Source organism: Pleurodeles waltl, chromosome 6, assembly GCF_031143425.1.
Source record: "Pleurodeles waltl isolate 20211129_DDA chromosome 6, aPleWal1.hap1.20221129, whole genome shotgun sequence".
In the NCBI taxonomy this organism is placed as follows: domain Eukaryota; kingdom Metazoa; phylum Chordata; class Amphibia; order Caudata; family Salamandridae; genus Pleurodeles; species Pleurodeles waltl.
Genome location: NC_090445.1, coordinates 322,464,241 through 322,479,635, shown reverse-complemented (window position 1 = coordinate 322,479,635; position 15,395 = coordinate 322,464,241). Strand labels below are relative to the sequence as shown.

The 15,395-nt window shown below is 44.9% G+C and overlaps 1 protein-coding gene across 2 annotated transcripts in view; it reads right to left on the bottom strand.

The window, feature by feature from the left end:
- Nucleotides 1–15,395, bottom strand: part of LOC138299676 (dehydrogenase/reductase SDR family member 1-like) — a 235,436-nt gene that overhangs the window by 91,377 nt on the left and 128,664 nt on the right. For both annotated transcript variants that reach the window (XM_069238149.1, XM_069238150.1), the window contains exon 6: nucleotides 1,931–2,074. In XM_069238149.1, the coding sequence (XP_069094250.1) occupies nucleotides 1,931–2,074 (144 nt within the window). The remainder of the gene's footprint in view (nucleotides 1–1,930; nucleotides 2,075–15,395) is intronic.

Sequence of the window (15,395 nt, the reverse complement as noted above, 5' to 3'; positions counted from 1 at the left end):
GCGACTCTGAACTACACAAAATTGGTTCGGGAGGTGCAGCGAGCTCTAGAGACCTGGGGGAGACTTAAGCTGTCCTGGTTGGGCAGAGTGGCGGCAGTGAAGATGACTATCCTGCCACGTGTCCTGTATGTGTCCCAGGCGCTTCCCTTGACGCCTCCGCCCCGAACGATTGCAACCCTTCAAACTGCGGTTTTGAGATTAATTTGGGAGGGTAGAGCGGCGTGTCTTCCACGACGGGTTCTGTACCGCCCCAAGGGGATGGGGGGATTGGCGGTTCCCTGCCTCTTGCGATATTTTCAAGCGGCACATTTGCGTTTTTTGCTATAGTGGAGTCGCCCGTCTACTGAGAAACACTGGTGCTTCATGGACCAAGCGGTGGCGGGCTCCCATATATGGAAGGAGCCCTGGCTCCGACGCCGGCACAGGGCGAGCGGTCTTTATTCATCTCCGATTACGGAAGTAACGTTGCGTGTATGGGATGCGGTGGCCGGTCGATTGGGACTGACGACGTTCCCATCCCCAATGACCCCTCTGGGTGCGAACCCTGACTTTGGACCGGGGCAACAAGTGGAAGCGTTGCGCCGATGGTATGAAGGGGGCTGTAAAGGGTGGGGTGTCTCTTTGATGAGCAGGGGGTGATCTCCTTTGAACAGATGAGGGAGACATATGGCTTAACAGAGGCAGACAGGATGATGTACTATCAAATACGGCATTGGGCCCTGTTGCCAGCTAATAGAGCATTAATTGATAGGCCGCTAACGCCGTTTGAAAAATGGCTCCTAGTGAAGAAGGATGATAAACGGGTGATCTCTGAGCTTTACGGAATGTTACAGGGGGAGGGTTGCCCGCCTAAATCTAAAGATCAGTTGCGATGGGAGAGGGAGCTGGAAAGGGAACTGTCTGACGAAGATTGAGATAGCATCTTTTATAGGACACACCACATGGCTTACAATGCGACAGGCACAGAGACAGCATATAAGGTGGCCTCCTATTGGTACTTCACCCCAGCACGGATTCACGCTTGGGATCCCACTAAGTCTAGCCTCTGTTGGAGGGGGTGTGGGGAGAGGGGTACGCTTGTGCACTTACTCTGGCATTGCCCCAAACTTCATAGATACTGGGAGAGTGTTATAGACACTATTGATGCAGCGTTTGTTATTCAGATCTCCAGATTCCCATCGTATAACTTGTTGGGTCTGCCCAACCCGCTCACCTTCCCCCTGAGATCATTGAAAGGGCGGCAGATGGCCCTGGCCCTCAGTGCGGCACTGCAGTTGATATTAGCGATGTGGGGTACTGACAGGATTCCGACATTTACATCATGGCTTCATAAGCTGTGGTTCATTCTGGCTATGGAGAAGCTTACTCTGACCTCACAGCAGCAGGGGGGTGATTTCAGGGACCTGTGGCAACCATTCTTGCAGATTTTATCCACTGAGTTAACAGAGTTGACATGCCCGGCTTACTTGAGAGTGCTGGGTTTGACCTGAGCTTCTGGGAGTGTGTTTGCGGGAGAGATTCTTGGGAGAACTGGGACCAAGCGGTGGTAGGGCGGGGGACTCGAGAGATTGCTGTATGGCGGGCCTTTTCAGGGAAACAATGTTGGTGTTTTACTAATCATTTCTATGTTGTATATTATCATGCATGGAGATCGCTTCACAGTGCAGCACATGATGGTGGGTGGCCACCTTAGGGGTGGGAGTACATAGAGGAGGTGAGGAGGTGGCCCTTTTGGACATGGCTGAGTATGAGTGGATTGTTATGGGCTACCCCCATACTTCTAGACTAGCACCGCTGCATTGTGATTGCCTTATTGTGAAGAGTTGTTCTTGACATGTTAATAACTTGAAAACAATAAACAGATTTGATCCATAAACACACCTTGCTCAACCTCCAACTACAGACAGCACACTCTCCCTTACCAGCTTACCATTTCTGCCTCTGAACTAGATGTGTCACCGCTGGCCATCTTCTCTTTAATGGTTTCCGTCAGCACAGCTCCCGGCCACAGTGAGATGTACTTCACGTTGTGCTTCTTTAGTTCTACGGCGCAGTCTGCAGCCATCCGGTCACACTGCCGGAAAGAGACAAGCGTCATTTGGGAAATCACCCAAAAGCTGTAGTACTAGTTAGAGCATGATGGTGAAATGGTAGGGTGCAACAATTAGAAGTGTGGGGGTATTGGGGTGTTGAGTGATGAATGCTTGGTTGCAGGCAGCCGTACTGTAGACTACTCTTCAGTGTTAGGCCTTGTCCATCATCTCACACATCTTCAAACATACACACACAGATACTGAAGGCAGCTAAGAACCTGTGCCTTCTCCTCAGTCTTCAACTATTTTGTTTTTGCTCTTACACTATGATGACTCTTATAGGTCGGCTCGGGCGTTGTTGAATTCAGTTGCTGAACTTACCCCATCATTCTTTCTGGAGCGTTTTTGCGAGCATTTACCACTATGTCCTGTGATGTGAAAGCCCATTCAGTCAAGGGCGTCACCTGTCATGACACCCACCCACTGCACCTCGGCTCCTAACCCAGGCTGCTGTACCACTAAAAGCTAGGCTACCTTTCCAAAAACTGTCCCTGACCAGCACTACCAGAAACTACTACATCAACAAAAATCCTGTCCTCTATGCGCTCTTCATATTTTTGTGCCATTCGCAGTTGTTGGCATTCTGCATCTTAACTCCCACCATTAATGTATCTAAACAGTTGGTAAGAGAAACAGTTGATGAGGAACCCAGTGTCTTTCAACCCATTATACCTACTGGGCGCCAGGGAGCTGTGTATATCATATTGTCTATATTCTTTTGTGCCTTTTGCTCCAATTTTTGAGTATTTCCTCGCCCTTCTGTGTTGGCACAAACCTGTGCATCCCCATTGTTATAGCTCGCACTTCCTACAAACTCCCTTCAAAATGTTTGTGCCATTCTGACCATAACCCCTCAAGAGCTATACATCTCCATTGATGCTGTGTAAATAAAACCTCTGCTCTTCTAATTCTTGTCAGCAAGAAACTGTAGACAACATATGCAACCCTCCACGGGGGGATACTCTGCCACGGAGACCTTCCTTCCAGATACTATCTACTGACGCTGGACCTCCATGGGCACTCGCCCTTCCCATCTTCCTCAACAGAGCCCTCCCCCAACTCCCACGAGTGCTATCATCAATATTCACAAACTTAACAACCACCTATAACTACTTCCCATCTCTGAGACATGGCTCATGAGCACCACGCATCTTAGATAGCCTATCTTTAGGATGAACTATCCTTCCCCAGAACAAGCTACCCACTGTGGAGGAGTGAGTGCAGACATCTTCCAAATTTTGTATAATGCCTTAAGAACTGACAGTCCCTACAAATCCTCTGCATACCTGAATATAGAACATGGCACATGTTCTACTTCTTCATTTAGCTTTATGGTTATCATCCATGAATAAACTGATGAAATCCTGCAGCCATCTGGGCATGTCACAATCCAACAGAAGTTGCCATGCACTAAATGCAGAGTTCTGTGACACAATGTTCGGGCTGCCAATCTCCTTAAGGTCAACACACGAAGATTAACAGATGGTGAGGACAAGTAGGTATCCTCAGTTGATGACCATCCAACCCACGACGCAAGATATAATCCAAACTACTATTTTCCCTATTACTCAAAGTTTACATCAGTCCGTATCAGTCACTGTCAGGCCACAGCTTCATTTACTTCACAAAACCAGAGGAGAAATATTCCCAGCCGCAAAGTCAGACGTCAGAAACACTCAAATATTCATATAAAAATGTCAGCACTTTGTACAAATTGTTTGGCTCCTAAAATTGTTTGTACAATGCTGAAAAAAAGACTAAACTATGAATAAAATGTGCCTGTCACTGTCACGTTTGTTTCTATGGTGAGTGGCGCCTACTTTGGCTACAGTGCTTACATCCTCGACAGTCATTCTACCTTTGGTCTTTTTTTCCCGACCATCAGTGAGAACTGTGAAATACTAGATCACATTCTTTCAGTTTTCCCTTGTATGTTCTTGCTCTCCTGGCTGACAATTCATCATCTGCAATGTTTTCTTGATTTTAAAGGAGTATTTTTGCTTTGGTAAAGCATGTTCCTCTTAAGAGAATAACTTGTTAGGTGTTTCAGTCCGGATTCAGCTTCACTGTAGCTGGCTTCAAGGGAGGTGTAGGATTAGGCATTTTTATACCTGCCATTTTAGGGTTGAGCCTGTGATAGTGCTTGCTCTGCGCGCGCTCTTGCTTGCGAGACACTATTGCTTACAGCAAAGGGGTTGCAGCCTACCCATTGCTTACCATTTGTTGAAGTCAGTGTCACTCTGGTTTGCTGCTTCCTAAATGATCAGTCGGAGTCCATGTGTGATTTCTGTTCCTTTCTTTGGCGCATGGACCAAGCATAGACTGATTACATTTAATCGGTGTCCATCTGCTGCTCGCACCCTGGTTGAAGTGCTACGTTTTACCTGTGTTGTTGCTTTCCCCTTCCACCCACCACTTCTCCACGTTGCTGTCCCGTTCCCCCTAACGCCCTGTTCTTGCTTTCCAAAACCCTACCCCGTCCTTTCTTGCCCGTCCTGCTCTTCCACCCTAAAATCAAAAGCAATATGATGCGTTCCAGCACTGGCCGCGTCATCACACTTTTTTATTAACTTTAATTTTAGCCAAGCTGCACAGACACACTGCTGTACAACATAGCTAAAAGTCATTGGCAAAGCCAGTAGATTTCATGCAGCCGAAACCTTTTGGCTTTATCAATGCTTGCTGGAGAAAAAAGGCTGCTTTTTCAGGACAATTCCGAAGCAGGCATGTCATTCCCCAGCATTTCAGCGAACATGCTGGTGCATATCACTACTCTATTTTCTGGTGAATGAAGTGAAGGTGTTTATTTGGTAGACAGGAGGGGTGTTAAGCACTTCATTTTGCGATGAGCCCAAGTGTGTTTCAGGTAAAATAAAAGCTCAGTCCATCAACAATAAAGATAAGAGCATACCAGTACTTGGATTTAGGGACCAACAGACTGACGTCTGGTAATGCTTTCTACCCAATTCTGAAGCCAGTCAGGTTTTATTTAGCATGCTTGTTGAAGCAAGAGTCTGTCAGGCAGTATATTATTTGAAGCCTGTCACATGTGTACATTTGTTAGTCATTCCATTTAACCTTTCATATAATCTGTGGTGTTAAGTCAATTAGACAAGTGTTCAAGGTCGGAGTGTGCCCATATGTACTACTTCTGTTGACTTCTCCAAGCTGAACTAAGATTGTTAAGGCAGGGCACTAAATGTGTTACACTTATGTTACTGCTTTTGTATACGTTTTTTGAGTTAAAAAAATGATTATATGCAGTTGTCGAAGTGTGTGGAAATAAGCATTTGTCAAGCCAATAGGTCTAGCTTCTTCAAAATCTATCGGCTTTGTCAATGTTTTCCTAGGCATGCTGCAGAGCAGCACAGCTGTTGTACAACAGATTTTAAAGTGATTTAAAAATTGTCACGATGCAGCAGTGCTATGCCTCATAGTGTTTTTTTTAGGTTTCACCTGCACAGTTTGTAAAACTTCTTGTAATAAAAAAAATAAAAAAAATCTTAAAGGGGGCCAATCAGCCTATCCTTTACTTACCATTTGTTGGCTTTGCCGCCACTCTCATTTACTTGCTTCGCACTGGTCACCAGGGACGGCTCCTCCATAAGGGAGGAGCATTGCGCCACCCCCCCCCCCCCAGCAGCTGCAAACCTTTTCCCCAAAAACAATAATAAACTTTGTTTATTATCGTTTTGGGGGAAAGGGGCCGGGGCCACGGGGTGATGAGCAATGAGGGCACTGCACGTGTATGTTTGGTCAGCCGTCTCGGGTCAGCCAAACACACATGCGCAGAAGGGTCTCTCCAGCCCAGCAAAGCGCTCTGTCCCTGGTGTACTCTCTCTGTTGGCTTTTAAGCACGACCATGTAAAGCCCATCACTTTGGTTGGTTCGTGGGCTTGCCTTTTAAAATTACTGCAGATTGACCAGGCACTCAGAGGAGTACAGTCCGGTAAGATCAATGGGAGAATGTATCCCTAGGTAATGTCGATCCAGAAGCGGAGAAGAAAACACTGATTCCAAGTTGGTGTTGATCAAAGTCTTTAATCCTTTAGACAGCGTTTGTCATAGGTGAGTTTTTCATTTTTGCAGGGAAACAGCCAACACGTGTTTCGTCACACAAGTGACTTTATCAAGGCTGTAATACAATAATCAATACTAAGTGTCGTATAATACTTAACGTATATGCAAGTCAAAGAGATGAATTGTGCTCGTGATCCGCTAATCTTAAAATGTGTGAGCATGCACACGCTAGTGAGGAGAAAGTGTTGGCATGGCAAACTATGTAGTTCATATGTATCTTCTAACAATTATGAGGTGAGAGGGGAAAGAGGAGAAAGTGAATGGGACATCCAAAGTCAACCAGTGGAAATTAGGAAACATAGAAAGTTCCCAAAAATTGCGTATTAGAGGTGTAGTTCAAAGTATCCCAGGTGCTGTGTAGTGAAATTAACACCGCGGATGCTACGAAGGAAGGAAACGTGACATCTAGGTATCTAATGCTGGTAGGAAAAGAAAACGCCATGTAACGCAGTGGGTAGTGAAACCCACTATGAATCACTGCACTTAGTAACATACCTAGGCCAGTCCGGCCAGGGAAAGTACGACCGTGGTTGGTATGTAGGTAGGTTGGAGAGAAAGTGCTGGATCAGGCAAGCTGAGTGTAGTTCCTCCAGTCGTCGAAGAAAAGAGGCGAGGAAGCCCTGATAAGCCTCCAAACGAATCCCTAAAAAATGAAGCAGTCGGAGGTGGAGTGTATAAAGAAGGTTTACAACGTATCTATCATGCAGAGAAACTCCATGTAGGTGTAACTCCAAAGGCACCAAAAAAGGGGGGGAGGGGGAACAGGGGCCTGGTAGAGGGTTGTTGCAAGTAATAAGCGCTTGTCCCTAGGTCAGAGGTAACGTAAGTTGCTAAGGAAAGGCACAGATCGGCATAACCAAAAAAGGAGTAGGTCACTCAGCGGTAAAGGTTGGCCATGGAACAGGTGTGTAATTACGGAAAAGAGGGGCGGAGAACTGTGGCGTGCGCTAGTTGTAAACCCAGGGTGTCCGGAGCTAAATAAAAAGAGTTACCGGAGAACCAATAGTACGAACTCAAGTGAAATCTGCCATTAGGGTTACCCAGCTTGGGACCCGTAGTTAGTATTGATTTGAGATGGCATGAACACACCACGTACTAAAAGTGACTGCACAGAGCTGTACACACTCGGGTGTGAAGTGCCGGGTAGTGGATTTAGAAAAGGGCGGTGATGAAAAAATCTAAGGTCCGTAAAGGAGATCCAAAAAGGTGCCACCAACGAGCTCTCATTACGCGACAAAGTTCGTGTACGCGCAGAAATGGTGAGCGCGAACCAAAGGGGGGCAAGTAAAACAACCTTAGAGTCTGAAAAGCTAATGAAAAAGCGAAATACCTTATTGTCAGTGCTCGGTTCGTCTGCTGTGCGAAGTAACGCGTCTGTCGTCACGAGCGCCCCGCACGTATTTTATGTGAAAACGTGTCTGCGACATAGAGGGAGGACTGAGCTGACTTAATGTCCCAAGTGAAAGCCGATGATATGAAAAATAGAAGCGGCCATTAATTAATGATGAAAGTAATCTAACAACAGAGTATGTAACGCTAGTAGACAAGCGGTGTACTAAGCGGAGTGCTCGGTTCGTTTGTTGTTCGAAATTACCATGTCTGGGGTCCCAGCGCGCCGCACGTAGTGGATGTGAAAAACGTGTCAGCGAAATAAAGGAAGGACTAAGCTGACAATGTCCCAAATAGAAGCCGATATTATGGAAGATAAGGGCGGCCATTATGTAATGGTGGGGTCGAAACAGCCATAGGAGGGCAGGAAAATTGGCCGAGTAACAAGAGTGCTCAAGAGTTCTCGGAGTTAGAAAGACCCAAATTCCCTATGTGATCAGAGAAAAAAACCCGGAAAGTGAAGAACGGCTAACAAACTATTTGTAAGTGAGTTGTGGAATACCAGTCTATGTTAACTAAAGTGTCCTGATTCAAATAATGTAACAAGAACGACACCGGAGTAAGGGTTGACAACTCTACTGCAGAAAATAGTGCAGAACATACGTGATAACATTTTACAAAATACAATGTAGGCGTAGTTGAAAACCTCCTTGAACACACATAATAATGCAAGGATAACAGGTAAATGTGGTTACATGTGCAAGGTTCATAAAGCAGTAGTTTGATACGCATTAATATGCATGTTCCATACGAAATGAGTTACTTGCTCAAATACACTGAATAGGCATGGAGCTCAAAGGCATGCATCAAAAAGCTAGGTGAGGAAGAAATGCAGTTCATGGTCAGTGTTCAGTCCATGCTCTACTGCACGGAGTTTGAGAATCCAACCAGCCTCACATCTCCGTAAGTCCCTGGTTCTGTCCCCCAGTCTAGGTGATCCAGTGACCTGGGCGATACCATGAAACCTAATGTTAATCAGATCCCTCTCGCCATGCATAGTGTTAAAGTGGACGGCCATTGGGTATGTGCTGTTAAAGTTCCTGATAGCTCTTACGTGTTCTTGTATCCGTTCCTTCAAAGGGCGTATCGTGCTGCCAACGTAAATCAGTCCACACACACAAATCAAACAGTAGACTGAAAATCTCGTGTTACAGTTAATAAAACTCGTGATTTTGTGAGTAACACTCGTATTGTATGAGAACGAAGTGATCTTGCTGAGAGCCAGTTGGCACGAAATGCAGTTTCCACATTTAAAGAAACCCCTTGGTTTACTAGGAATCCAAGTGGAGGAGTGTGTCTGTGTGAGGGGCATGAGAAAACTGGGGCACAGTATGTTTCTGAGTGTACGTCCCCTGCTGTGAGTCATGGTTGGAGAGTTGTTGATATAGCTCTTTAGACAAGAGTCCAGTAGTAGTAGATGCCAATGTTTCCTAAGGACACAGAGTATGGTTTTACTGGCGGGACTGTATTGTGTGATGAAGGAGATAGGACGTTTATTGGGTATTCTGGGTGGTCTCTTGGAACCCCCAATGAGAAGCGAGTGTTGGTCTTTAGAGGAAATGCGTTTAATTCCCGTGGAAATTAGTTCCTTGGTATAACCACGGGCTTGGAAGCGGTGTGTCAGTATGTTTAGTTCTTGTTTGAAGATGTCAGGGTCAGTACAGTTGCGTCGAACTCTGATCATTTCCCCATAGGGAATGGCTCTGATTTGTGTCAGTGGGTGAGCGCTCTGCGCATGTAGGATAGAGTTACACGCAGTTGGTTTCCTGTATAGTCTAGAGGTGATCCTATGGTTGGTGATATAAAGGAGAAGGTCTAGGAATTCGATTTGGATGCGGTCCACCTTGTGTGTGAATTTTAAGTTGAAATCATTGGTGTTGAGATGTTGGATTAGTGTGTCAAGATCAGAGGCGTTACCCGTCCAGATAGCTAGAATGTCGTCAATGTATCTGCCCCAGTAGAGAATGTGCTGGGTGATGTGTTTTGGGCATTTGGACCACAAATGTATTAATTCAAACTGTCCCATATACAGATTGGCATAGGATGGAGAAAATTTTGCACCCATAGCTACACCCTGGCATTGGCGGTACCAGTTACCATTGTGTAGAAAGACATTATTCTCAAGTACCAAGCGTGTAAGGTCGAGGAGCATACAGGTGTGTTCCAATAGGGTGGCATCCCGTAAGCTGAGAGTCTTGGAAAGCATCTCAAGCCCCCTTTCGAGTGGAATTGTTGTGTACAGCGAGCTGACATCTAGGCAGACAAATGTACATTCTTCTGTCCATTCAATGTCCTCCAGTTTGCAAAGCAGATCCCTAGTGTCCTGGATGTAGGATGGAAGGTTACGCACCAAGGGTTGGAGAAACAAATCAATGTATTCAGAGATGTGTTCAGTGGGAGACCCAAGTCCTGAAATGATGGGCCTACCAGGTGGAAACCCATCTGTTTTGTGTACCTTGGGTAGGATGTAAATACAGGGTGCTCGAGGTGCTGTAACTCGCAAGTACCTATATTCGAGGTCAGATAAGAGACACAGATTCTTCCAATGGGTAAGTTTGTTTTCTATTAGGTTTGAGATGTCAGGGAGAGGGTTAGACTGGACAGTAATGTAAGCCTGTGTGTCACTCAGTTGTCTATCGATTTCTAAGATGTAGTCTGATCTATCCATGACTACTACATTGCCCCCTTTGTCTGCTTCTTTGATAACTAGATCTGTGCGTCTGGAAAGTTCCTGCAAAGCCATACATTCACTATGTGTCAGGTTGTTCTTATGTCTATGCGGACGTGTCCCAAGTCTGTCCTCAAGTTGGAAAAGTTCCGTGCTTACTGCTTTGTAAAAAACATCAATGCAGTTATCTGGAGATAAAATTGGGACAAAGGAAGATTTAGGTTTAAGACCACTGTCCAGATCTAAGTTAGAAGGGATGTCAAGATGGACTAGTAGTTCCTCGAGGCGTACGGGTGAGAGAGAGGGGTCGTCCAGTGAGAGTATTGTCTTTATGTCTTGTAGATCTTTAATGGATTTGTTGCTGGTAGGTGTAAGTGTGGGTGAATCTTTGGTGGTGCCAATTTTATTGTGGAATATTTTTTTCAGTTTAAGGTTACGTACAAATTTGAATAGGTCGATGTGAATGTTGGTGTAATTAGGCATTGAAGTAGGACAGAAGCCCAGACCTTTTTGTACGACCTTTATTTCATTAGTGGACAAACAAGAACTTGAAAGGTTAATGACTTGCACTGAGTCATCTATTGCTTTTAAAGTAACATGGTCTGTTTTGCTTGTTAGGACTTCTGGTTCCTCGTGGTGGATCGTGTTGAAACACCCCCCCTTGTGTTGTTTGTTGTGTTTGAGCCCTCCCCTCCGGGTGGGTTTCGGTTTGTGCCTGGTTTGTTGAAACCCTGCCGTATCCCTCTTCTGTATCGTCCTAATTCCTCTAAAAAAGAATTCGTTTGGAGAGAGGCATTGGTGGGGGCTATGTTTTCAATGGGTCTATTCAAGGAAGTGTCTGTGCCGTCACTGGAAAGATTGGAAATATCAGACAGGCTGTCTGAAATGGCACTTGTCGGAGTGGCATTCGAGTTGGGCTTATTGGTGTCTCTATTTATCTGATCGAATTTGCGTGCAAAGGTGTAAATTCTGCCGCTACTGTAGTCATTTTCGTCCCTGATGAGCTTTCTCATCTTCTTGTCTTTTACATATAGTTGGTATCCATTTAGTATGTCCCTCATTATGGTGTAATTTTTGTCAGTGGCTTCCGTAAGGTTTAGACTCTTGATTTCTTCTTCTAGAGAAGCTATGTCCAAAAGTAGTTTATTACGTTTCCTATCAGCATGTTTGATAAGAATGTTAATCATGCCGAATGACGTAGAGGAGATAAGGTGTTCCCACTCCCCAAGTAGGTCCGGGTCAAGGTCTTCAAATGAGGGAAATATTATGACCCGTAGCCCCCTAGGGATCTGTTTGAGTTCCAGATATCTTTTGAGAGTCGTGATGTCCCACCAACGAGCTAGCTCCTGTTTTTTTAGTCGTTCTAGTTTAATAAATTTATGCTTAAGCCCTTTCTTGGGTGGTATGGAGTTAAGAGTATGTGCAGTCAGGGATTTCTAGGAAAATAATTCAGCAGCTAGGACATCCCTATTGTCATCAAAAGAGGCCATGCCTGGGAACCTGATAGGGAATAAACAAGTAGTGTACAAAAAGAATATACAGTTTGACAAGTGTCACAGTAAACGGAGTGCAGCCGACCACCCTTTGGACAAAGCCAAGTAAACACACAGCGAATAAGGGTAGTGGTGGTCAAGGTGCCGCACCTCCGTAACGTTACAGTTAGTATTAAACATCAAAGTCAAAGATACGAGAAACTGGTGCCATGTTGGTCGAGTGCCCCACTACCCAATGGGCACTGAAAGTTGTGTACCCAGCTACACAATGATAATTGCTGCAGATTGACCAGGCACTCAGAGGAGTACAGTCCGGTAAGATCAATGGGAGAATGTATCCCTAGGTAATGTCGATCCAGAAGCGGAGAAGAAAACACTGATTCCAAGTTGGTGTTGATCAAAGTCTTTAATCCTTTAGACAGCGTTTGTCATAGGTGAGTTTTTCATTTTTGCAGGGAAACAGCCAACACGTGTTTCGTCACACAAGTGACTTTATCAAGGCTGTAAAACAATAATCAATACTAAGTGTCGTATAATACTTAACGTATATGCAAGTCAAAGAGATGAATTGTGCTCGTGATCCGCTAATCTTAAAATGTGTGAGCATGCACACGCTAGTGAGGAGAAAGTGATTGGCATGGCAAACTATGTAGTTCATATGTATCTTCTAACAATTATGAGGTGAGAGGGGAAAGAGGAGAAAGTGAATGGGACATCCAAAGTCAACCAGTGGAAATTAGGAAACATAGAAAGTTCCAAAAAACTGCGTATTAGAGGTGTAGTTCAAAGTATCCCAGGTGCTGTGTAGTGAAATTAACACCGCGAATGCTACGAAGGAAGGAAACGTGACATCTAGGTATCTAATGCTGGTAGGAAAAGAAAACGTCATGTAACGCGGTGGGTAGTGAAACCCACTATGAATCACTGCACTTAGTAACATACCTAGGCCAGTCCGGCCAGGGAAAGTACGACCGTGGTTGGTATGTAGGTAGATTGGAGAGAAAGTGCTGGATCAGGCAAGCTGAGTGTAGTTCCTCCAGTCGTCGAAGAAGAGAGGCGAGGAAGCCCTGATAAGCCTCCAAACGAATCCCTAAAAAATGAAGCAGTCTGAGGTGGAGTGTATAAAGAAGGTTTACAACGTATCTATCATGCAGAGAAACTCCATGTAGGTGTAACTCCAAAGGCACCAAAAAAGGGGGGGAGGGGGGACAGGGGCCTGGTAGAGAGTTGTTGCAAGTAATAAGCGCTTGTCCCTAGGTCAGAGGTAACGTAAGTTGTTAAGGAAAGGCACAGATCGGCATAACCAAAAAAGGAGTAGGTCACTCAGCGGTAAAGGTCCTGTCCCCCCTCCCCCCCTTTTTTGGTGCCTTTGGAGTTACACCTACATGGAGTTTCTCTGCATGATAGATACGTTGTAAACCTTCTTTATACACTCCACCTCAGACTGCTTCATTTTTTAGGGATTCGTTTGGAGGCTTATCAGGGCTTCCTCGCCTCTCTTCTTCGACGACTGGAGGAACTACACTCAGCTTGCCTGATCCAGCACTTTCTCTCCAACCTACCTACATACCAACCACGGTCGTACTTTCCCTGGCCGGACTGGCCTAGGTATGTTACTAAGTGCAGTGATTCATAGTGGGTTTCACTACCCACCGCGTTACATGGCGTTTTCTTTTCCTACCAGCATTAGATACCTAGATGTCACGTTTCCTTCCTTCGTAGCATCCGCGGTGTTAATTTCACTACACAGCACCTGGGATACTTTGAACTACACCTCTAATACGCAATTTTTTTGAACTTTCTATGTTTCCTAATTTCCACTGGTTGACTTTGGATGCCCCATTCACTTTCTCCTCTTTCCCCTCTCACCTCATAATTGTTAGAAGATACATATGAACTACATAGTTTGCCATGCCAATCACTTTCTCCTCACTAGCGTGTGCATGCTCACACATTTTAAGATTAGCGGATCACGAGCACAGTTCATCTCTATGACTTGCATATAGGTTAAGTATTATACGACACTTAGTATTGATTATTGTTTTACAGCCTTGATAAAGTCACTTGTGTGACGAAACACGTGTTGGCTGTTTCCCTGCAAAAATGAAAAACTCACCTATGACAAACGCTGTCTAAAGGATTAAAGACTTTGATCAACACCAACTTGGAATCAGTGTTTTCTTCTCCGCTTCTGGATCGACATTACCTAGGGATACATTCTCCCATTGATCTTACCGGACTGTACTCCTCTGAGTGCCTGGTCAATCTGCAGCAATTATCATTGTGTATCTGGGTACACAACTTTCAGTGCCCATTGGGTAGTGGGGCACTTGACCAACATGGCACCAGTTTCTCGTATCTTTGACTTTGATGTTTAATACTAACTGTAATGTTACGGAGGTGCGGCACCTTGACCGCCACTACCCTTATTCGCTGTGTGTTTACTTGGCTTTGTCCAAAGGGTGGTCGGCTGCACTCCGTTTACTGTGACACTTGTCAAACTGTATATTCTTTTTGTACACTACTTGTTTATTCCCTATCAGGTTCCCAGGCATGGCCTCTTTTGATGACAATAGGGATGTCCTACCTGCTGAATTATTTTCCAAGAAATCCCTGACTGCACATACTCTTAACTCCATACCACCCAAGGAAGGGCTTAAGCATAAATTTATTAAACTAGAACAACTAAAAAAAAAGGAGCTAGCTCGTTGGTGGGACATCACGACTCTCAAAAGATATCTGGAACTCAAACAGATCCAGGGGTGTGGAATTTATTAAAATATCTACTTGTCCATTGGACATGTTGCTTCTCAAATCTACTTGTCCTGTAAAAAGATCTACTTGTCCCTTTGGTGCCATGTAGTGTGGCGACAAATTATGGCAGCAATCTCATTATGTAAGTGCTCTGATAATAGCCTCTCTGATTATGCCAGGGCTACTACCATAGTAGGGCTTGAATACTTGCAGTTCATTTTGTTTTTATTAAACTTCTATTTCTCTCTCTTTCGGCCGGCTTTACTGTGAGTGATCGCATTCTGCTCTTCCACAAGGAGCATATTGCCACACAAAGTAGTTTTGTTCAGTGTCAGGAACTACAGTGGCAATCAGTGACGTAACGAAACTGGAGGGTGCCCCTTTGTAAAGAACATGGAGGAGCCCCCTCTCCAGACTCACTCAGGGCAGGTGCTGTGCTGAAGGGGCCCCCTGGAGGGGGGCTGTGGGGCCTTTGCTATGCCGCTGGTGGCAACACGTGCTTTTAGAGTTCAAAAACTTTTTTTTGGGGGGGGGGGGGGGGGTTTGCCAGTGTTTGTTACAATGTTGAGGGCCTGTTAGCTCCCACAACAATAAAGTGTTACAAAAGCCATGTCAAAACAAGACACGCATTGATGAAACTAAAAGACTTATAAAAATATGTCAGATCAGTTGGCTTTGTCAGTGTTTGTTTATTTTCATGCTTCCCATAATCGTGTTGAAAATGGTTACACTGATTTTCCATTAGAAATATTTTTGGGAAATACTAGCATGCATCAACACATTTTACTAAATGACACTTAATTTGCATATAATCAGAGAGCATTCTGGGAGCATTATACTTAGCCTCATAGCCTAAACTTTTCAAACATGTGTATACACGTTTTTTCTTTTTTGTACTGGAACCAACGTCAGTAGTGA